Here is a 26373-nt window from a genome sequence, read left to right on the forward strand (position 1 = left end):
CAAAGTTTAATCTATAGAAGTTGAATTTACTTCTAAGCCCAAAAATTACATTTTGCGAACCCGTTTGGGAAGCTCTGCTTTAGAGAATAATGTTTAAAAATCTGCAAAAACGGATTACTATCACCAAACACAGGTTCCGGAAAATCGTGGCTGAAAAATACAATATCCTGTTGACCTGTTTTCAGAAGCTAAATCGTGATAAGTTAAACTAAAAATCCGTCAGCCCAACCGCATACGTTTTAGCAGTTATAGCCTACGTGCTTTTATGTTGTTGTGGGGGATTTGCAAGCCCGAAAAATACTCTTACATTTACAGTTTATGGCTAGACCACGACTTGGCAAACACGTGGAAGAGATTTTAAGCCGTAATAAGATTTCTATTTGGAGTGATGACCTACCACAGTAAAAGCTCCCTTATCACCCGCGTTAGGTTGATCTCGGCTAAATGAGGAAACGAATGGGCTTGTGTTTTTCTTAATCTTTCTGCCACATACACTAGCCGGTAAATTACGCATTTCGTAAACAACCATGCTGTCATGCCACGCTTGCGCAGTGCTATACGAGCGCGGGAAACCTAACATCCTTCCATGAGACTTATGCACAAGGGCTTATAGACAAATTCTTCTTAGTGTTTTTAGCCTACAATTGAAATAAGAAAACGATTACTGTCTACTGTTGCGGTGGCCTTAGCATGCGCAAAGCGCAATGCAAGAACTGATAGCGTGGCCCTTTCTGATCTTAAACGACTTAATGTAATAATAAATAACGTAAACGAAATATCAATACTTTGCAAACCAGCTCCCTACAAACCTTTGCATTGCGATGCATTTCCACCACAACGTTCTCTTAGGAACCGGGTAAACCTTTTTTAACAGAAGGGCTTAAAAGGTTTGCAAATTGCTCAGTCGCTAGCTTTAAACACAAACCTTAGCATTCTTGTGTTCGCAAACCGAAACCGGAACTTGCGAACCTGAAAACATTATACGTTTCTAATCTTACTCTTGTAATATGGTCGATAGCTTGAGTGCTTGACGGCAATAACACCGAAAATCTATCAGCCATGAACAGGGACTTTTCTGTTTATGTGGAATCGTGACGTAATTAAAGGAAGACGTTCTTCCGTGCCCTGAACTCACAGAATCACAGCACGTTCTTAAAGCAAAATATATAGGAGCACCATCATATTTGTTATTGCTTGCTTATTTCTCTTGCAGGCCATGGTGTAGTGGAAGAACTTTGCGTGTTGGTCTTAATCCGCTTTTCAACCGAAAAGACTTCTATTGTTAGTTGTAGTCACAAGGATTTACATAATTTCCATATTTCCCAATTTTCGACATTTTGCCATTGTGAAGACGTATGTTGTCACTTGTGCAGTCTTAATTGTTGTGTTATTATGGCTTGTCCAGAGAGATTATGTATTCAGGTACCAACGTATCTATGCAGCCCCTTACCATGACGTTAAAACCACAGTTAACTTTGGTGCGAAGCCGTCTAAGTATATACAGCCTATAGCAATTTTTAAGGTGGTTATGCTTGACCAGAAGTTTATTTTCGCCTGCAGCAAGCAAAGCTAAAATGTGGGGTTGTCAATTATTTCACTGTGAAATAAAACTGAACGCTCAAATCGATTTTTTTTTGCTGCCTTGTGAATGCAACTCGAAGGTGCTAACTAACCTAAAGTTATCCTATATCTATCACTTGATTTCCGCGTAACATCAATCTGCCGTGACAGAGAACGTGTTACATTTATGCTTTCTGCAGGCTTAACCCTATTTACACTAGGCTTGGCTTCTCCTGCACACAGTCACAGAAAAACGTGGCGTACAATTGCATTGTTTGCTGTAGAAACTTGAAATTTGGTGACTTTTCCTAAAAAATGTTCGACCATCTGTCCATGTTTGTTTTATAAAGTTGGATTTTGTAATTTTTGAGATACAGTATTGTCATGTTTTCATAATTTTTCTCTCTCTCCGCATTGAAGCGAATTGTTTTCGTTTACTCATTTACGCACCACTAACTCGACTAACTATTCTCTTGCGTTCTCTTCTCGCGGTCAGCTGGTTTTTCGCACAACGGGGGCGCGGCGTAACGAGAAAAAATTCTAGAAATGTATCAGTTGTGGAAATACTTAATTTACACTAAATTCACTTTCTTTTGCTTTACAATTGTGATGTAGGCCTATACAGGAAGCCAGATGTTTTTGCTACAAACCTGTCAAAATCCGATCAGTTTACGACGTATAGTTTTCGAGTAATTAACGATTGAAAATGTGTGTGCGGTGTCGGCCACACCAAGTGAAAATAGCAAAGTCGCGAGCCCGGTGTGGATAGGGTTAATCGTCATCTTTAACAACTGACTGTGTGAGCTATACGGTGCCACGTTGAAAACAAATTACACGACGGTGGAAGGTTACATTTAACTTCGAATAAATGTCGACGAATTTTTCCAATAAAATCTGGAAAGCTTGTTTAAAGCAACATAAATATAAGATTTAATCGAAAACCTTCCAGAATATAACTTATACAATACTGCACTACAAATAACAGTTTCATTAATTACGGCGCTGATCTGATCGCATGAAATGAAAGCACAAAACTACACAAGCCGCGTTTAACAGATACTTTTCAAGAAACTCTCTATACAGTGGTTGCAAAGAAATACTTTTGTCTGCCTGGCAAGTTATTTTTGCTCTGTTCAAAACTTGCGTTTTCGAATTCGAAGAAACTTTTTGCTTTTACATTTTATTCTTAAACTTCTGGATTTAAATAAGGATCCTGCTCAAAGCCGATAATGGGGTTTTTCTTGAACCAAATGAAAGAGTGACGTAACGCAGTTAAAATGTCTATTTGACTAATGCACACTTTTGTCAGCAACCAAGAAATAATGATGTCACATTTCATTGCCATTGAGGCCTTCATATGGGCATAAGCAAAGTAGGCGTAATGTTTTACTCCTAGTTAAATGTCGCTTTGGACAAAAATTGTTTTTGTCATTACCGCTTGCAAATTTGCTATTCACGCAGTTCGACAGGAGTTATGGCGTCACAGTCTTTTGAGCTTAAGGTATTAGGGAGTTATGCACGCAAGAAAGTACAACAACTTTGCCGAAAGATTAAAAAAATTTTGCATTGCTTTATTGCCATCTAGGTGGCAAAGAAAAAAAAAATTTTGTCATGCAGTAAGTATTGTTTTTGACTTGGTTTAAAAAGTTTTGGAAAGTGCACGAAAGTAGGCTACGTGCTTTGTATATATTTTATTTTCGTAAAAACGATAGCTGGAGTTATATTTGCAGTTTAGCCGGTACATTTTCAGTAAACACACATGATTATATAGGTAAATAGGGACTATAGGGAAGTAGAAGACAATTTTGTACTTTATACACTTAGATACAGATTTCTTCATTATGCGTGCCTAACACGGCGAAATAGCCTAATAAAGTTTTTACAATTCTTGCGTTCTTAACGGTCACGTCACGGTCACTTTTCCCGAATTATGTCGAAATGGCAGACCTTAACATTGTTAAAAGGAACCTTACCGAAAAAAATACACGACTTGTTTAGTTCGGTAAATTTTTCGTTGTCAAACGATGTTCTAAAAGAATTAGACAATTCTATGACAAAATAACACCGATGTATCGTCTTTTTCAAACAAGAAACTAGAAAAAAAATCAAAGTTCTGACTAATTATAGCTGCATGTCGATCCCACTAAATTTGAACAACATTTAACTCTTAACATTTCCTCTGTCCACTGAACGTAGTTCGGTTTCCCTTATATAGAGGCTGAAGGAAAAGGAAGAAGCGAAACTGTTTGCTCCCTTAAAATGTTTCTGCCAAGTGCTAACGGGTTATTTTTGCAGCTCGTAAACAAGTGTGACGTCACGATACGCTAATGGCTGGAAAGTCCATCATTTTTGCAATATTGGAATACTTGCAAACTGTATCTACATATCTACACCTGTTAATGTTAACATATGTCTTACTTTGTGAGAACATTACTTGGCCAAATTACGCTGCACATTCTGATGGCAGTATCCTTAGTATAGTTGCACCTTTGTATTGAGCTTATAATCACTGATGAAATATATCCTTATGACAACATCGGTTAGACTGCAATGACAGCTTTTTATGTCATGTATTGCAATAATTATAACATAGATATACAAAATGACTGTTACTACTGCTTCATCGAACAACGTACTGGTCAAAGGGTCAAACCTTTGTCAGTATAATGACAAGGCGTATGACGAGCCAAACTATTCATATGGAACGAGGAACAAAGTCGATGCGGGTTAAACATAGTTTCCTGACGCACACGATGTCGGTTCATTTGTGGTCATATACCCTTGCAATACATTTTCGTCGTTTAGTTAGTATATTACTAACACAACACAACAGAAGTGTCGAACTGTGACGTATGTATGAAGAGGCCGCCTTAGACCCTCTCAAACCACGGCTAAGGTCGAACGAAGCAGTTTGTGACAGAACGGCATTGTTGACGGTAATCAACATATGTAAACATTGTGTGGCCCAAGTTTCTGTACACGCCGTGTAGCGTAATCACAGAAAAGAACTCATGCGTTGAATAATTATAATTTTACATATTTTGTAAATGTATTGACTGTATACGCACTAGGAAGCAAACATGATTGCGGCGCACACCCACACAATGGAATTGGTTGTGCAAGTGAATTATCGTTCCAGTTTAAGTCGTGCAAAGACTTTGCTTAGTCCGAGGATAAACATTTTGATACCAGATACCAGGGCGGTCCAACTTAATTTTACCACGGCCACAAATAAATATCAGCCCGGACCAAATTATATTGAATTTCTGAAGCTTAAGACGCGGAAAGAATGTTGATAAATATAACTCCGTCGAATAGCCGAATGAAATTTACTTCAATTGTTTATGCTGGTGTTTGTGTCTATTTTCTTTCCGTACAATTGCAAGCATTATACCTGGGCTTTGTAAGGCGTTAACAACTGCTGTTGTGATTAACAACACCACCAATTTCCAGAAAGACCAAAAAATTTGGTAAGCAAGCATTATTTCCCTGAAAGCGGAACAACATTTATTTAAAAGCAAAGTGAAATGCTTCCATCGGAACATGCACTTAAGTAAACTCTGAAACTGGGATTTAAGCACACATAAATCATCAACTAGTTCCTCCGACACTAAGCAGTGCGATCCTACCACTAAATTTTGTATTTAATTTTGGGTTTTTATTCCTGCGATACGTCTGGTATATATCTGTTTGCCAGTTTTCTTAAAAGTGAGCAAGTAAACAATGCTAATTTTGAATGGAGAGCAAATGTCACTGTCTACTAAAAGCTTCTAAAACACATTATACGCAGTTTAAACACAGAAAGGAGCTTTTTCAATCTCAAAGTTTCACAAACCATTTTTTTCTATTTTTACATTGAAAAATTTACATCATTTTTACACCAATCTAAAAATACAAAGCACACAATTCCCGATGTTGCCAATTTGCATTTCGCGAAAATTGTAATGATTTTCAAAACTTTTTACTGTGAAAAGTTGTATGTTTTTTTAACAGTTGAATGCATTGAAAAATAATACTTTTTGAAAAATTTTTATATGTTTTTAAATGCTCAAACATAGCATAATACGTTTTTGAAGGAAATCTCGGTTCTTTTCTTAAAATATTATTTAAAAACGCTGATAATCACAATCGTGATTGTGCGCCGGAGCTTGACGATAGCGTGCGTGCTGCTCTCGTAGCTAAACTTAGTCACGAATTTTTAACTGGATTTCAGCATCTGGCCCCCAGTCTCCCACGTAAGCAGTTTGGTTTCAGCTTTTGCTCCTATTTCGGAAATCTATGAAAGCGCCCATTCCTTTTTTACTGAATGCCTTAAATTAGCTTTGGTGTCCATCTGTCCGTCAATTCACCAAACAAGTTCATTACAATAAAACTAAAAACGTACCGTTTCGTCGTTTATATTTCGCCATTAACGAAATGGCAGAACGAAAAACCACGGGCGGTTGTGGGTATCCGCAAGAGCATTTGCGAGTAAGGTTTTTAAAATGCGGCTTTGGTCGTGCAGGTACCTGCAAAATATCAACTGTTGTCACGGACTTGTTGTGCGGCTGTCCACATCAGAATCATTGCAGATTTTATCTATGAGATGATTGAGGTAACTTCTGTTAAATACTATGACATCAGTTTTTCTTTACTTTGCAATTAGCAAAACTGCAAAGTTAAATAAGGTCAAATGTTATGCCCTTTGGTTATGCAGTGACAGAATTGTAGCCTAATGCCAAAGAAAATCAGAAAAGACGCAACAATAATCTATATAGATTATAGTTAAACAGTTGGTGTTGCTAAAGGTGAAACGTTGTCTTCTTTCTTTTGGTATTTTGTAACAGCGTCTAGTCGCAATAGGACATAGGGAAGATATTATTTATCAGATAGTTTCACACTGATTTTTATAAGGTGAGTTATCTATCTCAAAAAAGACTTGCTGACATCCGTATAGTATGTCTGTATCCTTTATACCCTTATCACAAAATCAAAATACGCACAAACGTAAAGCAAATTTACTTTCATTTGTTCAAAAATGGTGAAACAGTTAAAAAGAACCAGTTGGAAAATAAAAATGTGTGTACTCGTGGACGCCCAGAAATAAACCAGTGCAGGTGCGGGGTGGAAACGGTCTTAGAAATTTGAAATGCGCCAACCCATAAATGGGTTGGCGCAGTGTGGTCAAAGGTGGGATCTTTGTGGAATAGCGCAGATGTGAGCAGATAAAAACTCGCACAGGGCTCTAGTCCACTATCGTAGCCTGGCTGGGCCATGCTACGGCATCCTTTGTGCATGGTTCGATTGTCATACATACATACATTGTAGCTTTTTGATTTTTTATACAGTATACCCAGGTTATTGCCTGAATTTGGAACTGTCCATAACTGCACTAGGTCCACTGAACAGGAGCAAGTGTTGACGTGTCGTTAATGCCTTGTCCAATGGTTTAATGCTACTGGGTGTCAAACACGGAACACGAGCTGCATTTAGTGTGAGACCAGCGCTCAAACCACTCGGCTGCTGAGCCGAAATGATTCTTGTATGTATCAAGCCCAATTTTTTAATAGAATTGTAAAATAACCAAATTGTATAAAATATGAAATGAAATATGACTTTTATCATGACTTTTTTATGGGTATTTGGCAGGGTCGGAAAAATAGTTAATCAGCCCGACTGCAAATAACGGTAGTTATCGACCAAGTCATTCGTGCAAACAAACAAATTTGGTGTGATGGCGTACACTGAAGCCTCAGTTCTTTGTTTATTTATTGTAAAGTGGCGTTCAAGCAACCAGTTTTTCGTGTGTATATTTTTTTTTAAATATTTGCGGGTATTATTCTACTACTCACAACTTAATAGCGCCGAAATTGTATGATTGTGCGTTGAATGGAGCTGCAAACAACTTTTATTTCATACTGGTTTCAGGCGGGAAATGTCCGTGTATACTGCACAAATGTGGTTATGGAGGAAGTTAAGATAAGCAACTTGTATTTCCAACTTTCTCATTTATGGAACATGCATTCACACACAACCTTTTGCTTATGGATAGAATTGTCTTCATTGAATGAACATAATAGACCTGTGTCAGTTTTTTGTTTGATCACTGAAAAATGTCTATACAAAATACGTAGAAAATACAATCATTGTTTTTTTATTTAGCCAAATAGGTATCTACACCTTTATAATTTTTATTGAATCTTTATAATGAAAGGTGTTCGCATTGAGCTTGGTGGAATTACACAACACAATGTGAAACAGTTGAAGCGATTGAATCAATACATATTTCCGGTTTCATACAACGACAAGTTTTACAAGGATGTTTTGGAAGTGGGAGATCTAGCAAAACTTGCATATTTCAATGACGTTGTGGTTGGTGCAGTTTGCTGCCGAATTGACACAAATGGTGGAAAGCGTCGTCTTTACATCATGACGCTTGGTTGTTTGGCACCATACAGAAGACACGGCATCGGAACTGTCCTTCTGAATCATGTTTTTAAGATTTGTACCAACCATGGTAACTTTCACAGCATTTTTCTCCATGTACAAATCAACAACGACTCTGCAATTAACTTCTACAAACACTTTGGTTTCGAAATTGTTGAAACAAAAGATCATTATTATAAAAGAATCGAGCCATCTGATGCATACGTGCTGGAAAAAGTTCTTACAAACACCAAAGGCTCTTAATGATTTAAGTGCATGAAAGATTACATATTTATCTAAATTGGTTGCTTTATTTGCATCGGGTCAATATTGTGGTGTGCATAAAGTAATGTATCTACATGCAGTGTTTTATGCTTTTGTAAACAAAACTCAATGGTCGGATCATGTGTAGTTGTGATGTAATAATGCTTAACTTACCCGTATTTGATCATTTTTTTGATGCCTTCGTGGTTTTTCTTATAACATACAGTGAAATATTCATATTCCTTTTTGTTGATAAATCTTGCTAAACCTATAATAAAATTTGATTTTTGAAGACTCTACTCGGTATAGGCCTATAGTGTGCTTAAAGTATTGCCAACCTTTTTAATTTTTACCAAGATTTAGTTTGCATGTCAGATATGTGAAATTTAAGTGTAATTGTACACTTGTTATTGCTGTTAATTGCTGTAGCACAACGTAGTCATTTCCTTGAAATTTTTCAGAAAAGGTTTGGTGTGCAAGTACTGCATATATTACATGTAGTTATCAACGTCTAAGGGTAACTTGCTGACTACTCTATCCACTTTGCCGACAATAGGTTTACTTATTTGTCCAGGAGATCCTATACGTATATATATTTTCTTTAAGCAACAACATAATGACGGAGGTATGTAGAAATCAACATGTTATGCAAAAAGAAAGTTAATTCAAAAACGTTTTAAACAGCACTATTGATGCTATTTGTATATATCACTTAAAAAATAAAATAATAAAAATATTAAAAAAAAAATTAACAATATCAAATAGAAATTAAAAAAAATAATGTTCAAAATATTCTGCAGGACATTACAAAGCACTCCATGCATACGTTGGTGTTTCGAAGTTTGAAACGCTCGCATGACATGTTCATTACTGACCATGCAGCACCATTGCCTGAGAATGATGCAGTGTAAGTATTTTTGCTTTGATGTGTCTTTATTTTGCGAAGTCGTGTCCAGTTGTTTAAATTTGTTACTTTGTTTGCAACTTCTAGCACACAAATTCGTCGAAAAGTAAAAGCGCTATCAGAATATGGTCCTGTGCTTCACATGGCAACTGCAAAGAAGAAACACAGCCAAGCTGGCAGCAATGCATCGAACATTCCAAACGGAAATGCCCATTCCAGTGAGATATTTTATTGTGCTACGTAATCTTAAAGCTGATGATTACTTTTGTTCATATTAATTTACTAGTTCGCATACTGTTAACCAAGATACTTACAGCTGGCAAACTTAAATGTGTTGTAAATGTAAAAATTTACAAACTGTAAATGATTTTTATGAACAACGATATATATGGCATTGTTAGTCTGAAATAATACTGCAACTATGTATGAATAAGTCTAAAAGAATGCATGTGGGAGTGGTTTTATTAATTTCCAAACGTTTTGTTTATGCTCATGAAAGGTTTATACCACAATTTTTTTGTCTTCAGATCAGTCTCTTGCTATTATGGCACCCGGAGAAAGTCATGAAAATGGGGCTATCAATGTCCGTGCTCCAAGGTATGTTCTGGTACCGGTATACTGGTTTTGTTCTTGTAAGATTCAGTCCGATTTTGAAGCAAGTTCTTCGTAACGGCCTTCTTAATATTCTAATTACTGCATCATGCAATTACTATATCCTATACTTATGTATTGATTCCAGTCAGCATGTTGGCCAACGTGATATCCAGAAAGTCCACGAAACAAATAAAGCATTGATAGCAGCTAACACACGACCCATTGTTCCTCGCAAAGCACAGATTATGCCCAAACCTAGATGGCATGCCCCATGGAAACTTTACAGGGTAAGTAGTAAACTTAAGCGATGTGCAAAGTAAAAAAAATCTGCTGCTCCGCTAGGCTTAGACTTTAATTACACTGATGTTGCCTTAACGGACTTAAAAGAATGACACTTTTAAACATTGTTTGTTGAATCTGGTTAAAATTTATACCTACTTATTTATTGTAAATTTATTTAACTGATTGTGGTGGGGCGTTTCAATAAAATTGCTTACAGGTTATTAGTGGGCATTTGGGATGGGTTCGTTGTGTCGCTTTTGAGCCCGGAAATGAATGGTTTGCCACTGGATCTAACGACAGAACTATCAAGGTCAGTTGTTAAAAATAGAGAATAAAAAATGAGTCTAAAAATAATTGACCCTCATTGGTTTATTCTGTGACAACAATAGAAATAACGCTTGACTGTTGCCGAGGCGAATTAACATTCTGTTATTTGTAAACAATAATTTGTTAAGTTGAACAAAACCCTGCTGGCAACGGCAATTTTCATTTGTAAATTTCCCGCAGATTTGGGACCTGGCTAATGGCAAACTGAAGCTCTCTTTGACCGGCCACATCAGCTCTGTACGGGGCCTGATAGTCAGTGCAAGAAACCCGTATTTATTTTCATGCGGTGAAGACAAGCTTGTGAAATGTTGGGACCTTGAGCAGAATAAGGTGAGACTGTGAGAGAAGTAGAGGACATAAGTTCCATAAAGTTGTTTGAATGTATTTTCTCGTATCTTTTTTGTAGAGAGCTGGTAGCCATTTTGCATCATGTATTATTGTTTACATCACACTTTTATCTATGAATACAAAACCTTGTAAATTGCCTGGTTGTCTCATTACCTTGTTCCAATCTTCAATTCTTCACGTACCCACTTAATCTAATGTTGTTGCATCATGTTATTGAAACACTATTTGAAATTTTAGTTTAACGTCTTGTTCTGTTGCTATTGCCATGACAGGTAGTACGACATTACCACGGTCACCTTAGTGCCTGTTATGCTATCGATTTGCACCCTACCATTGATGTTCTAGTCACTTGCGGCAGAGACTCATCGGCAAGGGTAAGAAGATTACCCTGGAGTAAAAAGAAAACAATAAAAAAACCGTGCTTACTGTAGCTGTTAACAGCATTTATTGTTCTTTACAGTTGTGTTATTGCTTAACGTTGGTTGCAATTTCTGCTTCCTACTGATTCGTTTACTTATTTTAAGGTCTGGGACATGAGAACAAAGGCAAATATTATGACTTTGTCAGGGCATACTAACACCGTAGCCGATGTCAAATGCCAATCGGCCCAACCCGAAGTAAGACCAGACTTATGGCCTGGTGCAATTTTATGCAATGGCGAATTTGTTTTAAACTTTTAAGAAAATTGTTTTGTGCTCTGTTAGGTAATCACTGCATCACATGATTGTACTGTTCGCTTGTGGGATCTCGCAGCAGGAAAAACTCGAAGTGTTTTGACAAATCACAAAAAAAGCGTTCGAGCATTAGCGCTTCATCCAACACAGTCAGTTTTTATTTCGTTTTTGTTCCTAGAAATGTCAGTTTGATGACAGTATTGCTAAAAGCTTTGGACTAATACTAGATTTATTAGCTGTAATTTATCAAAGTTTTCCCTATTTTCCCAATATTCAATTGTAGCTAGTAAACTCATAACCGAGTCGCAAGTCGAATCATTTACCTCTCAGACTCAAGTATAGTCTTCCAGTAAAGCCAAAATAAGGCAAAAATACTTTTTTAGTGTATAAGAATAGTACAAAATTTGCGACACTTGGTTGCATTGTACGCGTTCGTAGACAAATAAATTCATTTTAAGTTGCACTTCAATGTGTTCGGACTAAACAATAAAGATATGTTTTACCTTAATGCTGAAATGAAGTCGAAAAGGACTAACTCGAGTCAAGTCATTTATGTATTTTCTCGAAAAGGTTACTGGCTTGACTCGTTATGACTTTGGTAGCAAGTGCTCTGTCATGCTTTCAAGAAGTTTTCTTACGACCTGACGCTGCTAGTGTGTTACAGACTTACAGTACCAAAAGATTTTGGGTAAATTTCACGCCTGTCATTTTAAGGTACACGTTTGCCAGTGGAGCTCCAGACAATATCAAGCAGTGGAAGTTTCCGGATGGTGACTTCCTGCAGAACCTTTCTGGTCACAATGCGATTGTTAATTGCCTTGCACTTAACTCAGATGGTGTCCTTGTATCTGGAGGTGAGTATGTTTTTAAAACAATTGCTTGAACGTGTTATTTACTTTCTGAAACCCCTCAAACATAACAGACTTTGAATATTCTAGTGTTTTGATATTGTTCACAAAATGTTTTGAGGGCACTCTTTGCTTAGTAGAAGCCATTGCTTATAGAGGTCAGGAAGATGATTACTTTCATCTTCCTCTTGAAAGCTGTTTCAAAACTTGATGATAATTTTACTCGCAGCTGACAACGGTACTGTGCACTTATGGGACTGGAGGACTGGTTATAACTACCAACGCACCAAAGCTCCTGTGCAGCCAGGATCATTGGACAGTGAAAGCGGGGTTTTTGCGATGGCATTTGACAGGAGTGAGAGTCGCCTTGTGACTTGTGAAGCCGACAAAACGATCAAGATATATAAGGAAGATGAGGAAGCGGTAAGTCCATCTTCCAAGCTTTATCTTATAATTGAACTTGCAAAATTGATGGAAACCAAACCAAGATGCTTTGGTCAAACAACTTAACTAATGCCAACACTTTTTTCATTATTTGTTATTTCTGTATATCTAATTCTCATTAAAATACTGGTACTAGTGTAGCTATTTCTTTATAATCCATGGAATTGAGGTTTGGTAACGGACTAAATGGGATAGCTTGATATAGCATACGTTTGCTTGATGTAAATTTCGTTCAATAATTAACCATTTTGATGATGTTTACTATTTCAGACCGAGGAAAGCCATCCCGTTAATTGGAAGCCGGAAATCGTCAGGAAGAAGAGATTCTGAGGATTTTCGGAAACCCGGGATCCAGCAAGACATACCGCAACTATGTAGTTGTTAGTACAGTTTGCTGTTGAACTGACATGTAATAATGGCACGATGCTGTCCACCACATGCAAGACACGGCAATGGAACTATGCCAGTCGTCTTTATGTACAAATCTACAATGATTCAGGAGTTATAAATGTCTAGAAACATTTCGGTTCCGAAATTGTTGAAACGATTTAGCCATCGGACGTATGTTCCGGAAAGTTAGTAATTTAAAAAAAATTTCCTTACCAGTGCTTCTCATGGTTAATACTAGAAGCAAAATATACCATAAGGATCATATTTTATTGTGCAATTGCAAATACACGCAGAAGAAAATATGTTAATAAACGATGGTGTGTGTTTGGCAACCAAGCCTGGCTTCTTGCAGGTTGAAGTAGGCAAACGCAAGCCTATAGCTCCAGTGATAGTCCTGTATAAATCCGAGTTTAGGATTTTCATTCTTCGATAACATCTCGTCCTGCCACCTGTTTAGAGCCGCGCTACACTCTTTCTTATCAAGAGGAGGAGGCACTACCACTTGTATCTCGGCTCCCTCGCGCCTTCCTGCACTCTTCTTTCGTGTTGGTTTCATTTTCTTGCCTCCCACCGGCTTTTGGGGATTTTTGCGTTTATTTGTGCATCGAGTGCACTTTGTGGCAGTGGCGTCTTGTTCGTTTGGCGCTTCTAAGGTTTCATAACGCGCCAGGTTGCCATGAATCGTTGTCTGGAGATGGTTCAGGTCTAAATACTTTACACGAGCTAAGTTTGAAGACACATTTAAGAACCCTGGTTTAAGATCAGGTTCAACAATGGGATAACGCCTTGCGCTATCGTCAGAACATTTGAAGATAGCACTTGTTGAAATGTAAGGTGCATAACAGGACTCCCAATCTGATGTACAGCGATCGTAATCTGTGTAGGTCTGATGATGATCAGTTGTAGATGTGGTTTGTTTGCCCATGGTGAGTATACAGGCGTTGTTGTCATTATTAGAACACGAAAATAAGTTGGTTTGATTCTCCTGCTCTTTTGTCAGGGTTTCTTGCCCGGCTTGCTTGCTAGTGCTTTTACTGCCGGTGAAATTAGACATCTTAAACGGATTTCGTTTTTTCAATAATTCCAGAAATCTTTTGCACAAGCCCTTGTTTTCCAACGGCATCTTTTCGGGAGATGTCATTTTTTGATCATCGGTAAATTCTTTTGAAAGCTGATGTTCCACGCTTTGGTTGGTAATTTGCTGGTTTAAATCGTTGCCGTGATAATTACTGGTGTTCTCATAATTTTCTTCATGGCTTTCGCACGCTGCAGGTGCCGGTATGCCAAGTTCGGCAGATAAGAATACCGGTAGTTTGTTCGCAGTTTTGTCATTATGAGATCCAACACCTTTGGGAGAACTTTCGTGAACTTCTGCGGCGAGATTTTCCACGTAAGAAGCATAATTCTCCAAGTTTGGCGAGGTCCTAGGGTTCCCGGTATTGGATTTGTACTGTTCGGTGTCATGATTCGCACAAGGAGACTTCTCGAAAAGCCGTCGAAGCTCGGTTTTTACAAATCCTTCATTTTTCGGCGTGTCGTATTTGAAGGTACCTTTCTTGCGTTTGTCCATCTTGGCGGCATCACTTTTCCTCAGCATATTACAGTTCTGATCCATTTCCGTAAACCAGGGTTGAACATCAAACTGATTTATATCATTTCCATCGTTAAGTTAAGGTACACATAATGCTTTGAATTTGAGAACGGCGTTCCTTAGTAGCCAGCTGTGTGCATGGCAATGTCAAACGTGACAATAGGGCTTTATGATGTAATTATTTTTGCTAGATTTAATTTTTATGGATGAAAACAGAACCTTCTTAGCCTGTAAGTAGTAAACAGATATGATCTTCAAATAAACTAGCCTAGTATTATTTATTCGTACATGAGCTTATGCAAGCTTTCCGTATTTACGCCAGACGAAGCAAACCGAAGCTTGTGTGCAATACAAGATGCTATGCGCTATGGGTAGGCGGTAGTTACTGCAACCTTGATGGTGCTACATGTTTGCTGTAAGCAATGTTCCCTCTAATTTTTCACGAGTCTGAGCAAACACACTAACTCCCTGAGCGGTCCCTTGGACCACTGTGAGCAACACCAGACGTGCCACGTGCGCAATATGGCCATTATTATGCGTTTATTTTATTTTCAATTCAGGTTGGATTTTTTTCTTGTGCGCAGCACAGATCTTCTGTGCGCGGAGACCGTGTCAACAGTGCGCATTTGCGCACGCGGGCAGCTTAGAGGGAATATTGGCTGTAAGGTGCTTACATTTTTATCAAAAGAAGCATTTGAAAAGAACTTGGGTTAATGTAACCCGCTTGATTTTAGTGTATGTATGGTTTAATGTAATTATGTAGGGATGCGCAGTAACAGCCATTACAGCATGCATGTTGTTATTAAGTTGGAGAACCTTTTTAACATAGAAAAATAAATAACGGTTCACAACGTGGGAAAACCCCTACTTATGTCGAGTGTCGCAAAGCGGTAAATAAATTGCATTGCTACATTATTGTTTGGATTAAAATCGTAAGGTTAGTGATGTTTTCAAACTGCACGCGGTCCGTAGATTTAACGTTATACATCTCGCAACTGATCGTAAGCGCAGTTTAAAACAACTATGTCAAAAATGCAACTTTACAGTAAGTGGAGCCATGCATGGTTTCAACGAATCATCATCGTTATCGCCGAGTGCAAGTCGTGCTCGTGCAAAGACTGTTTCAGAATCCTCAGAAAAAGATCATGATACCATACAATGCTCAAACTAGACTTGTTTATTTCGTCAGTTTGTTGACAAGGGTAGTAACAAAACGATGCTGATGCACACAACACAACAATGGTTGAAAGTTGAAACGTTCTCATCTACTCATAGTCGAAAGTGTGGCACCTGAACGCACGAAGTTCATCAAAGTGCACGCCTAATATTTAACTCATCACCTCGATTTATAATAAGTGTATAAACAAAAACGGGGTCTAGTGTAGAAGTGCACAACCACAGAATGCTTTTGTACACTAGACCCTGCCTATTCAAATTGCGACGTCATCTGGTTCTGCATTAAACCCCAAAAACAGGTTGTTTGAATGCCGATTTATAACCATTTTTGTTGTCTTTGTTTATTCATTATAAATTGGCTTGAGAATAGAAAAGTTTGGGCGTGCATGTTGGTGAATCTTGCGTGTTCAGGTGCCACACTTTTCACTATTACATGAAAAGATTGAATATAATTCAACCACTTTGAACTTGATTGCAAAACTTTTCTGCATAATCTGCTGATGTTTACTCCCAAAAAAACGAATGAATTTTCCTGGTGTTTTTAAATAGGTTGACCTATTTAACCCATGCCAGGAGCAAACAAATGTATTAAGTAGGCTTACTAAACACGAAATTTTAGATGTAACAGCAAAATCTTATTGCCGCAATGTCCAACTTAACAGAGGCCCAGCTGAAACGAATTGAAGAGAATCGACAACGTGCCCTGTTTTTGAAATCTAAAAAAAATAGTGTGAACGATGACATTGCAGTTAACGCTGATAAAAAGCTTACTGCAATGTCAAAACTATACAATCGTCAACATTCAAGAAAGTTGTCAACTACCAATGTGAGTGCACAAATGCAGAAAAGCAATAATGCTGGGAAAACTACTCTATCATGCCAATTAACTGATGGTGACCGTTTCACTGTGACGTGTAAATACGACCCAAAGTTAGTCATCGTCTTCAAGAGCGTGTCATCAAGACGATTTGATCCTGAAACCAAAATCTGGTCTTTTGACGTCAATGACCACAACTACTTAGGTTGGCTTAAAATGCATATAACATGTTACAAAGCGTGTATATATTTCTTTTTATATTTATTTGTTTGTTTTATATTTTATATTGTTATATACTGTTTAAGTGTAACATACTTTTTAATAATAAAATGTTTTTGTTGCTTCGTATATAAGTAAGAAATAATAGGCTCATTATGTTTGTAAAAAAATTTTGTTGTTTTTGTTTAGCCAGCAAACTCAATGTACTTGGGTTTAATCTACCTCAACTTGCTAATGCAGTTTTGGTGAACAACCAACAAGGAGGTTTTTCGGCAGTTCCACTCAACTCCTTATTCTCAGGGACGTGAGTGTGTATTCATCTCAAATTTTACGATGTCTAAATTTAAAATTTTTCTGTTAATGGATTTCCTTCTTCTTTCATGTCAAAAATTTTGGCAAAAAACTAAATTTTTAAGCATAGTTCTCAATTAAAAACCATTAACTCACTTAGCTTTATATGCACGTCCAAAAGTAGTTGACAACTGCAGGTTTAGGCTCATTGTTCTTCTTTCACTGAGAGATAAGACAAATTTTAAGGACAAGGTCCCATGAAGTTTGGCCTTTTATTATAAGTTTAAATTATCAAGTTTTCCAGGTTCCCAAGAGTTACTTTTCAGGCTCTTAAGCGCTGCAAATGACTCTGTTCGGTTCTGCTTACTGTTGAGTTAACTTTTTTATATAGTAATACAACAGAGATGTTTTATTCTACAAGTTTTAGAAAATTAGCGGAAATTGCAAAACATTCCGATGGTATACATGGTGTAATTCTCATATTAAAATTAATGACTGGTACATCAGAGCTTACACTTTTCATCAGTTAGAAAAATGCGAGTTTCAAGTTGGTGTCTCTTTTTTATTCATTTGATATTTATCAAATTCTATAATACCCGACTATGTTACAGGTGCTACCTAATAAGCCAGGATCGTTTTGAAATAGACGTGCAGTACAATGCGTTTTGTGTCGGTGTGTTCAAGACAGTGCCAAGCAGAATATACGACCCCAATACTCGAAGATGGAATTTCAACTTGACTGACTACAAGCAACTATGTAAGCAATTTAAAATCGTTTATTTATTACTAAAGGTTTTAGCTTCTTGCATTTGCGTTGTACTGGCTCTTTATGGCCTCTGATACAACACGTTTGTTCAAGTCTGTAATTTTTCCTATGTGTACCACATTCTTTTCTACTTAATATTGGATTGTTTAGTTTAGCATTGAACAAGTATCAATTGCTTTTGAATTCCATTGTTTGGTTTCTTTCACTGTATAGTGAAACAAATTACAAAAACTATTGGTCAAACAGTCTTGCAAGAGACTTCCCGAATATTTGCACAAAATATGAACATAAAAATATGCTTACACTTTGACAAACTCATGTTTCTCAAACTCATGTTTCTCAAACTCATATACCTGACACCCTAAAGTAAAAACTATTAAGCTAAGCCAAAAAAATACATGTTTAACAAATTTTCATGGTCATTTTTTAGCATTCTGCACACAATCTGGGACTTTTAGACATGCCACCTGCAAGGGTATTCCCCAAGCTAAACAACAATATCAACCATAAACCATCAAACTTTTACTGGTTTAACCGAGTTCTTTAAATCTTGACGTATGACAGCATGTTCAAAGAAATCAGAATTTGGCCCCATAGACAAAATGGATCATTGAATTTTTGGAAAAGCTGTTAAATTGTTATAAAATATGCTAGGCCATTAGAAAGCTTTAAAATCTTTTCTCTTTTCGTAGTTTCACGATTGAAAGAAGATCCACAAGTGTCAATAGAACCGTTACCCCCCATCGTGAATAAAGTTTTCAAAGATCAGATCTTGGCCAGGAATAGGGAAGCGGCCGAATCTGAAAATGATTTGCAGGATGTAGACCAACATCTTGTCTCATCGCTGATGCCTTTCCAAAGAGATGGAGTCAAGTATGTGTTCTCCCTGGTAATTTAATGTCCTAATTCAGTCTTTTAAGAAAAACTTAAGAAAACAAATCAAACTTTTTTGTTTCAGGATAATTTCATCATCGTAACCAACCGCGTTTGTTACAGAATAGTCGTAAAATTACAATAACTTTCGAAAATTTCACAGAAAACTATGTTTCATTAACAAAAAAAGGGTTACTAACTGCAAGTGTGAAAATTTATGAATAACGTGAGTTTAAATACCGCACAATTTTCAGTCGTACAGACGTTTAGTATTTCTCTGCAAACCATTGCATACCGCCTCGCAGATCGAGAAGTCACTGTCTTAAAAATAAGTAGGTAACTTTGCTGATGACGTTTCATATTTGTTGCAGTTTTGCGATATCTCGAAATGGCCGCATTCTTCTCGCTGACGACATGGGCTTAGGGAAGACAGTCCAAAGTATTTGTGTGGCCGCTTATTATCAGAGCAAGTGGCCGCTTTTGATAATTTGCCCGTCATCCGTCCGGCTAATGTGGAAAGAGGTACAAAAGAAATTGTTTTATCCTCGCGCTTGGAAGCCTTACCTGCCCACACTGGCATATACATTACAAAGCAAATTGTCCCTGCATGCTTGTATTTGTATGTACTAGGTCTATAGCTGTGCACATCCAATGCGTGTGTGCGTACGAGCAATTGTTTCGTTTAAATTAAAGCAGCTAGCTCATGCGACAAATACCGAAATGTCTCAGTGAACGTTCCAGCTTTGTGTTTGGGGTCTAGGCACTCTTGCGTTGGCTTCCATCACGACTAAACGACGATGACGTCACAGTTGTATTGACCGGACGTGACGTTTTGTCCCATTCAACTAGTGTTACTGTTATCACTTACGATTTACTCACGAAACATCAGAAGATTTACGAAGATAAGAAATTCCAAGTGGCTATATTGGTGTGTTGCGCTTTGTACAACGAATGTTGCATTTTACAATAATCGTATTTGTTGCATCTTATCTGTATGATATATACCGTAAGTTTATTAAATATATATAAACTTAAAAATAGATTAAATCCACAGACACCACACGCCTATAACCCCCCTATTTCAAATGATGAAATACAATACATCTGTACAACATAATGCAGGGGTGTCAAACTCAATCGCACCAAGGGCCAAAACTGAAAACTTATTTAACCCCGCGGGCCGAAAGGACAAAACTTGATTAAACGTTTCGTGACACGAGTACATGAATTGGAACAGGCAGCGAAACAGCACCAAATTTTTGATGTTTTTGACTATTTTTGATTATTCTTCTCTTACATCATTAATTCATTATGCTTCATTCCTCTCCTTGCAAAAGCATTAAAAGATTAACAAACAATAATGAAAAAAGCAGCTCAGATTACTAGTGTTAGAATAAATCGATTTATTCTATCGTATGATGGGGCAACTGCTGTGATGCTGTATTGTACGATTTGTTATAATCTTGTTACTTGCTTGGAAAAAGTAAGTTATACTGTACAATGATTTCGCGGGCCGGAAATAGTTCAATGTATAAAATAACATTGCGGGCCAAATTTTATTGTAAAGTGGGCCGGATGTGGCCCGGATGTGGCCCGCGGGCCGGGAGTTTGACACCTATGACATAATGTATCCAGACAAACCGATTTACCATCACGATTTTTTAGGACGAATCGCACTTCATCAAAAATTTCAAAACAGCTCGCTCTCGTGCTGTCGCTGCTGTGCTGAGGCATAGCAAGCACGTCTTGTTGTTGTCCGGTACCCCGGCCCTATCCCGGCCTGCCGAGCTGTACACTCAAATTTCTCTGGTGCGGCCCGATCTTTTTCCCGTTTTTCATCATTTTGGGATGCGCTACTGTGCAGGAAAGCAGGTAGACTTTACTTGTTGCTCTGCTGTTATTGGAAACTGAACTTGTCAAAACCTAATAATCGCAGAAATACCGAGCATTGCTAAATGACAGCATTCCAGTAAGGAAAGTACCACAACGGAAGTTACCAAACTGAAAAATGGCAAAACGGAATTTTTCAAACAGAAAGTTTCCAGAAATTTAAATTTACGGCTTTAAAGCTTAAAATAGAAAGTTTTTGGATAATTTGGATTAGTTAATTTGTATAGTTTTTGGCTAATCGCGAATTCAATTTGCATACACAATTTTTTTATTTCTGGTATACATGTGTATATATATTAATATTAATGATTTGCATTGCTGGGTGTATAGTAATTGTTCACACAAGTTCCGCCAACTGTATAGAACCCATGGGGCTGGGAGTTTACGGGGTCATCAAACATGGAAGAATTGAGACTCATCCTGCAAGAGACGGTCATGCTAAGACGCACCAAAGATGACGTCCTCTCTCAACTTCCTCCTAAACTCCGACGATCTGTTGCCATTGACGTGAGCAGTATGAAGAGGAATCTAAAGCGGAAGAGAGCCTTGGATGAAGCGCAACACGCCGTCGAAAAGAAAGGAATATCGGTGATTGGGCGTCTGTATATTAACTTAAACACAAGAAGACTTTACTAGGCCGTGGTCTAGGTGAAATAAGTCCGTTTAAGCACCTGTATGTATACGTTGTTAAATGTGGTTTTTGCACTAAAAATGTTTTGTGCCAGAACTCCAGAAAATTTGCAAAAGCAAATTTTCCTAGAGTATAATCAGCGTAACTGGATCATCATACAAACTGGATACCTTGGCTTCCTTTGAAGTGTTTACGTTGTCAGTCATATCAGTAGCAAGTCTGCGATTGATTTTCAGGCTGTGGAACGTCGCGGTCTGTTGCTGCAGTACTTCAACGAAACTGCCCATGTTAAACTTGATGCTGTGAAGTCCTATATACTAGACTTACTCGAAGGTGGCCACAAATTTCTGCTCTTTGCGCATCATAAGTTAATGCTGAACGCCATTGCTGAGCTGTTGGAGGCGAAGGTCAGTGTTAAATGATATTCGCCGATTTTAAGTTAGGTGTGAAATAGAAATATCAAAGTGTATTATAACTGAGGCAAGGTTAAGATAGATTTTACATACCACCTGGTTTTGATATAAGTGCCACAAGAGCAGGTATGAACTTTTCATTAAATGAAACTTACAACATGTTTCGAACAATATTTGTCCTTCATCAAGGCCACAATGAATTAAAACAGTCGGCAAAGGTTTATAAAAGTACACGATCTACTTATAACAAACGCATGATACGTAAAATTTAATTTACTGAGATTAAACTGCTAACAATAGGTTTGGTCAAATGGCAATGAACTATGCTACGAAGCTTATTAAACACATTCTTGTCCTCACAGGGTTATGAATACATACGAATCGACGGCAGCACTCCATCAGATCGACGGCAGTCCCAAGTGGCCAGATTTCAAGAAAATTATCAATGTAAGGTGGCGCTCTTAAGCATCACAGCTGCCAACATGGGGATAACGTTGCACTCCGCGTCGTTGGTCGTCTTTGCGGAGTTATTCTGGAACCCAGGTGTAAGTTCTAGCACTGCGCGCGCAGGACTTTGGTTTTGAAGTGAAATGTTTCCCAAAAGTCTGCATGATTTTTTCGCATTTTTTTTCTATTAATCTGAGGCCTCCAGTGTGCACAGATATGATAATCCAGTCCAGGTATAATAATTATATCCTGTCGGAGACCACAAAATCTAACGTAAAATTAAAACATCTAAAAATACGCAGAGACCTTTGGGACACCGTTTAATTGCTATTCGCGCGCTTTCCTTGCTACAGATTTTTTCGCAAACGTGTTTGTGGTTGTCACAGGTCGTCTGAGCCGAGCTTCATCTTCATCATCTTCATCTTCAGCTCAATCTTCTCAATCTTTTTTTAACTCGCGCTCCACTTTTATTGACTATTTCTGCTTAGAGCCTAATTTAGATCAATAAATTTTATCGACAATAATTTGTAGTCACGTTATATAAACGAGTCGAATTATTTACAATAAGTGCCAGGTTGACAACTTGACACTGGCCCCAATTCAAGGTATTGCTTCCCACCCATCGTTTGAGAAGCGCGCCTCCACGCTATCTTGCTTATGGCTTTAAATAAAATATACGAAGCAAATTGGAACTCTACCAACCTTTGAAAATTGTCTTCCGTTTTCTTTTATTTTCGTTCTCACCTGACAGTGACGTCATACTCTTTCCAGATTCTCGTCCAAGCCGAGGACCGGTGTTACCGCATCGGACAGCGAGACGTTGTCAATATCCATTACCTGGTTGCCAAGGGAACGGCAGATGACTATATTTGGGAGGTGACGTAACCCAGTAAACGTGATAACTGATTTAAGGTTATAACTGGTCTCATGTTGTTACAACGTATTTAACCGATTTTCCTAACGAAAACGGCCTATACGAAATTTCCGTAGTAAAGGTTTCATTTAAATGATGGCTGCAACTAATTCTTTTCTTTACTTCGTTGCAGATGATTAAAAAGAAATTGGATGTCCTCAGCAAAGCCGGACTGAACGGGAGTAGGTTTGACGACACCCAAGCGCACGCCGCCACACCCACACGCCACAGAAGCAACCTGCTGGATTATTTCAAGGTGGGAATTCTTTCTATAATTCCTATGGACGAGCCAACTTTATAATTGCGACGCGCTGTACGTGTGGTGAACGCTTACAGAGTTAAGCCGTTTAGCTATACGTTTCTGTCCTGCAAGATTTCTGGAAACCTTTGTAGCAATTGAGTCTGTTACCAAGTAAGTCGTTCAGTTGGTTAATTTCTGTGACTTTAGTCACCAGAAATACGTCATCACAAAACCGTAAACCGATTACCGAAGCCGCCGGTGCCGAAATCATCCCGTATATGACTTTCCGCCTAGTTTTCGATCTTTCGAGGCGACCATAATTTTGTTGCAACTCTTTGAAAAAAAATTTCTTCGATGTGCATTGTGCCACAGCACATCGTTGTAATTATACCGTCACCGCAGTCACCGTCGCTTATAATTAAGCCATCAAGATGATCACGTATTGCAGATGCGGTGTTCGGAAAGTTATTTTAATTGGTTCGGCTATTGCCACCTCTTTTTTGACTGGTTGGACACAAGACACAAGACGGTCCCGGTGTGTTTGCGACGGTTTCATCACATGGTATAGCGATGATTAACTCCTTTTTCTGTGACCTTTTCATTGACCTTCATTCATTAAAACAACGTTTCTAGTTATTGTTGTTTTTTTCTTTTAAAACGTCACGAAAGAAAAACTCTTTTTCGCTTCACCAGAAAGAGTTTTTCCCGAACTTGGCGATTTAGACATCACTTTTTTAGAAAAAATCTACAGAACTTGTTTTTCTCCTTTTGTTTGTCAGCCTTATACTGCCCTGCAAGCATTTATACCTCAGTTCGCGGCAATTGATAAACCTTTCTGGGTGTAGACGTCACGAATTAATTCATTTAATCTTGTTTTTTTTTCCTATAAAATGACGCATCAAACATTTCTTAAAATTCACGGAGGTGTAGCAGAAGGCTTGGTTGGTGGAGATAACTCTTTCTATTTTGAATGTAAATTTCTATTTTAACGCACTTAACGCAATTACCATTTATAATATAAACAAAGTTGGTGGCAATGAGATATGTACATGATATATATAACAGGGCTTTTTTAAATTATTTGAAAAATAAATTGAAAATCAAAGAAACGATTGCAGTTTAACCTCTTGCCCAGGACGTTGGCAAGTTCATAAAACACAGATATTGCCCTACACACAGATATTGCCACATAAATGAAATATTTTTACACGTATTTTCCAGACGGCCAAGGAAGAGTCAAATGAGAACAAGTCGGTGAATGAATTTGCGGAAACTTTGAAATCAGACGAAGATTCAATTCTTGTGGAAGCGTTGGAATTAGCTGAGAGGTAAAAATTTTTACTAATCTCTTTAGTCGAAATGGACAGGCCAATAAAATAGATTTAACTTCACCATATAGGCGTTTGCATTTTATTCCACAATGTGGTTTTGTTTTACTTTTCTTCTTGTTTTTCTATTATTTTACGACTTATCGCATGTAAACAAGTTAAATAATGCGAAAGTTACTTTGTTTCACCAGTATTACAGTGTTGACGCAAAAGAAGTTACTGTAGTTATATCCCGCAAAGTTGTTTTTCATGTCATAACTTCGTGTTTTATTAACTTGCCGCCGGGAAAAAATTGTTTACACCGACACAAGTTCGGGCGAAGGAAAAGGGATTTGAAGAAGGCAGTGCGAGCCTCATACCTGTGCAAGAACGACTAATTATTATTATGCCGTTTTTAGCAGTTCTCGTAATTACGTCAGGACGAAGATTCCAGTCTTTAATAATGGCGAAAAATATGTTCTAACCAAGCACCAGTGTAATTAAATGATTTCATAAATTGCCTGAAAAGTTTAATTTTTTGCTCGCGGTCATCAAAGCAGAACTTCGTTTACCTTAAAAGATATTACTAATTCAATCGCGTCGCATGAAATTAAACCATGCCAATGAGACTCGATCACAAAGCTTATGTTAGTTAACGTATTATTACAACCGTTATAACGTTAATTATAATTTCTCGGCATGCCGCGCATGTTGCTCGGAATTATTTGGTCCAAAAACACTTAACAATAATTTCGATATATCTCATTCTTTATATGTAAGTTAGTCATGGAAATGGTTTGAATTAAAATTTCATAAACATCGATATTGGTTTTTTAACTATTCATACATCAGTGCTGAACTTTTTATATTTGGCATTTATATTAGTCGGGTGTTAGGCAGTGCCGCCTTCGTACGTTACATTGTTATCCCGTTGACGTAATTAAGTAATCAGCTCGGGTTTTTCCTTGCGTCGGTCTAAATATGAATTCAATTTTAAGGTTACGTATACAGTGGTTTTTTTTGGATTTTTGCAGTCAATCCGCCGAGTTTGTGGCTGTCGCCTCTGTAGTGACGAAGTTGTATCCAGCTCGATCCTCCACCGAATTGCGGCTTAGCGGAGAAAATTCCACCGAAAACTTTGCGCCCGAGGCGAAGAAACGTCAAATTTGTGACGTAGAAAACTCAGCGGAAAAAAACAAGAAATTTCGGCTTTGTTGATTTTCGTCCAAGTTGTTCTATTTTTGCTTCATTCACTGTGAGCATTTCGATGTTTTACAAGTTCGTCGAAATACCAACGAACTTAACTACTTTAACTTAGTTTTATTTTCCTTAGTTTTCTTTTCTATAAGTTGTGATGGAGCGTTATCGTGCTTAGAACTCCCTTGTTTACCAACGTTATAACTTCTAACTTCTGCATTAACAGTAATTGAAAAATAACCGAACAACTTTTCAATCGCTATTAGATTTTTCAAAAAAGTCAAATTGCGGACCACACGCTATTTTCGTAGCCGGTAAAAGCACTGCTATACCACATGGAAGTGATGGAACCATTTACTTGTCCACTTCAGATCAAACCGCATTTTGTTAATATGGTCCATTGCTCTACCGCCACATGTCAAACGATGTACCATGAACCCATTCTGTATACTGTTTACTCACATTGCATTTAAAGGAGAAATTAACCAAAAGAATATTTGATCTGTCTTACGTTCAAGTTGAGGGAGGCGTCAAACTTGAAAAATTGCAATTTTTCTCGAA

The 26373-nt window shown here is 37.7% G+C and overlaps 4 protein-coding genes and 1 long non-coding RNA gene across 6 annotated transcripts; 3 read left to right on the forward strand and 2 right to left on the reverse strand.

Moving 5' to 3' along the window:
* The first annotated feature begins 5796 nt into the window (after positions 1-5796).
* LOC143468364 (N-alpha-acetyltransferase 50-like) lies at positions 5797-8694 on the forward strand. Its single transcript, XM_076965532.1, has 2 exons — positions 5797-7081; positions 7189-8694. Exon 2 carries the CDS (start codon positions 7747-7749, stop codon positions 8227-8229), a length of 483 nt encoding a protein of 160 aa, XP_076821647.1. The 5' UTR covers positions 5797-7081; positions 7189-7746; the 3' UTR covers positions 8230-8694.
* Positions 8695-8713: 19 nt separating this feature from the next.
* Positions 8714-13372, forward strand: LOC143468234 (pleiotropic regulator 1-like). Its single transcript, XM_076965307.1, has 13 exons — positions 8714-8854; positions 9030-9136; positions 9221-9351; positions 9661-9730; positions 9873-10014; positions 10227-10319; positions 10517-10666; positions 10957-11058; positions 11209-11301; positions 11389-11507; positions 12073-12212; positions 12436-12629; positions 12921-13372. The coding sequence occupies exons 1-13, from the start codon at positions 8846-8848 to the stop codon at positions 12978-12980; spliced, it is 1410 nt and encodes a 469-aa protein (XP_076821422.1). The 5' UTR covers positions 8714-8845; the 3' UTR covers positions 12981-13372.
* LOC143468250 (uncharacterized) lies at positions 13231-14927 on the reverse strand. The gene has a single exon (XM_076965344.1). It carries the CDS (start codon positions 14653-14655, stop codon positions 13345-13347), a length of 1311 nt encoding a protein of 436 aa, XP_076821459.1. The 5' UTR covers positions 14656-14927; the 3' UTR covers positions 13231-13344.
* Positions 14928-16394: 1467 nt separating this feature from the next.
* LOC143468382 (uncharacterized) lies at positions 16395-17469 on the reverse strand. The gene is made up of 4 exons (XR_013118992.1): positions 17291-17469; positions 17066-17180; positions 16706-16781; positions 16395-16523 (listed from the first exon to the last, which is right to left on the reverse strand). It is a non-coding gene; the product is annotated as an uncharacterized LOC143468382 (long non-coding RNA).
* On the forward strand, positions 16454-26313 carry LOC143467844 (SWI/SNF-related matrix-associated actin-dependent regulator of chromatin subfamily A-like protein 1). Of its 2 annotated transcripts, XM_076965070.1 has the most exons (14): positions 16454-16829; positions 17033-17147; positions 17746-17891; positions 18593-18773; positions 19145-19295; positions 19534-19701; positions 20439-20645; positions 21027-21251; positions 21531-21701; positions 22070-22252; positions 22926-23030; positions 23201-23323; positions 24530-24636; positions 25650-26313. In XM_076965070.1, the coding sequence occupies exons 1-14, from the start codon at positions 16454-16456 to the stop codon at positions 25831-25833; spliced, it is 2442 nt and encodes an 813-aa protein (XP_076821185.1). In that variant the 3' UTR covers positions 25834-26313. The 2 variants fall into 2 exon arrangements, with proteins under 2 accessions (XP_076821185.1, XP_076821186.1); XM_076965071.1 differs by lacking the exons at positions 24530-24636; positions 25650-26313 and having other exon boundaries at positions 22926-23066.
* Positions 26314-26373: the final 60 nt, after the last annotated feature.

Source organism: Clavelina lepadiformis, chromosome 1 (genome assembly GCF_947623445.1).
Source record: "Clavelina lepadiformis chromosome 1, kaClaLepa1.1, whole genome shotgun sequence".
Lineage (NCBI taxonomy): Eukaryota > Metazoa > Chordata > Ascidiacea > Aplousobranchia > Clavelinidae > Clavelina > Clavelina lepadiformis.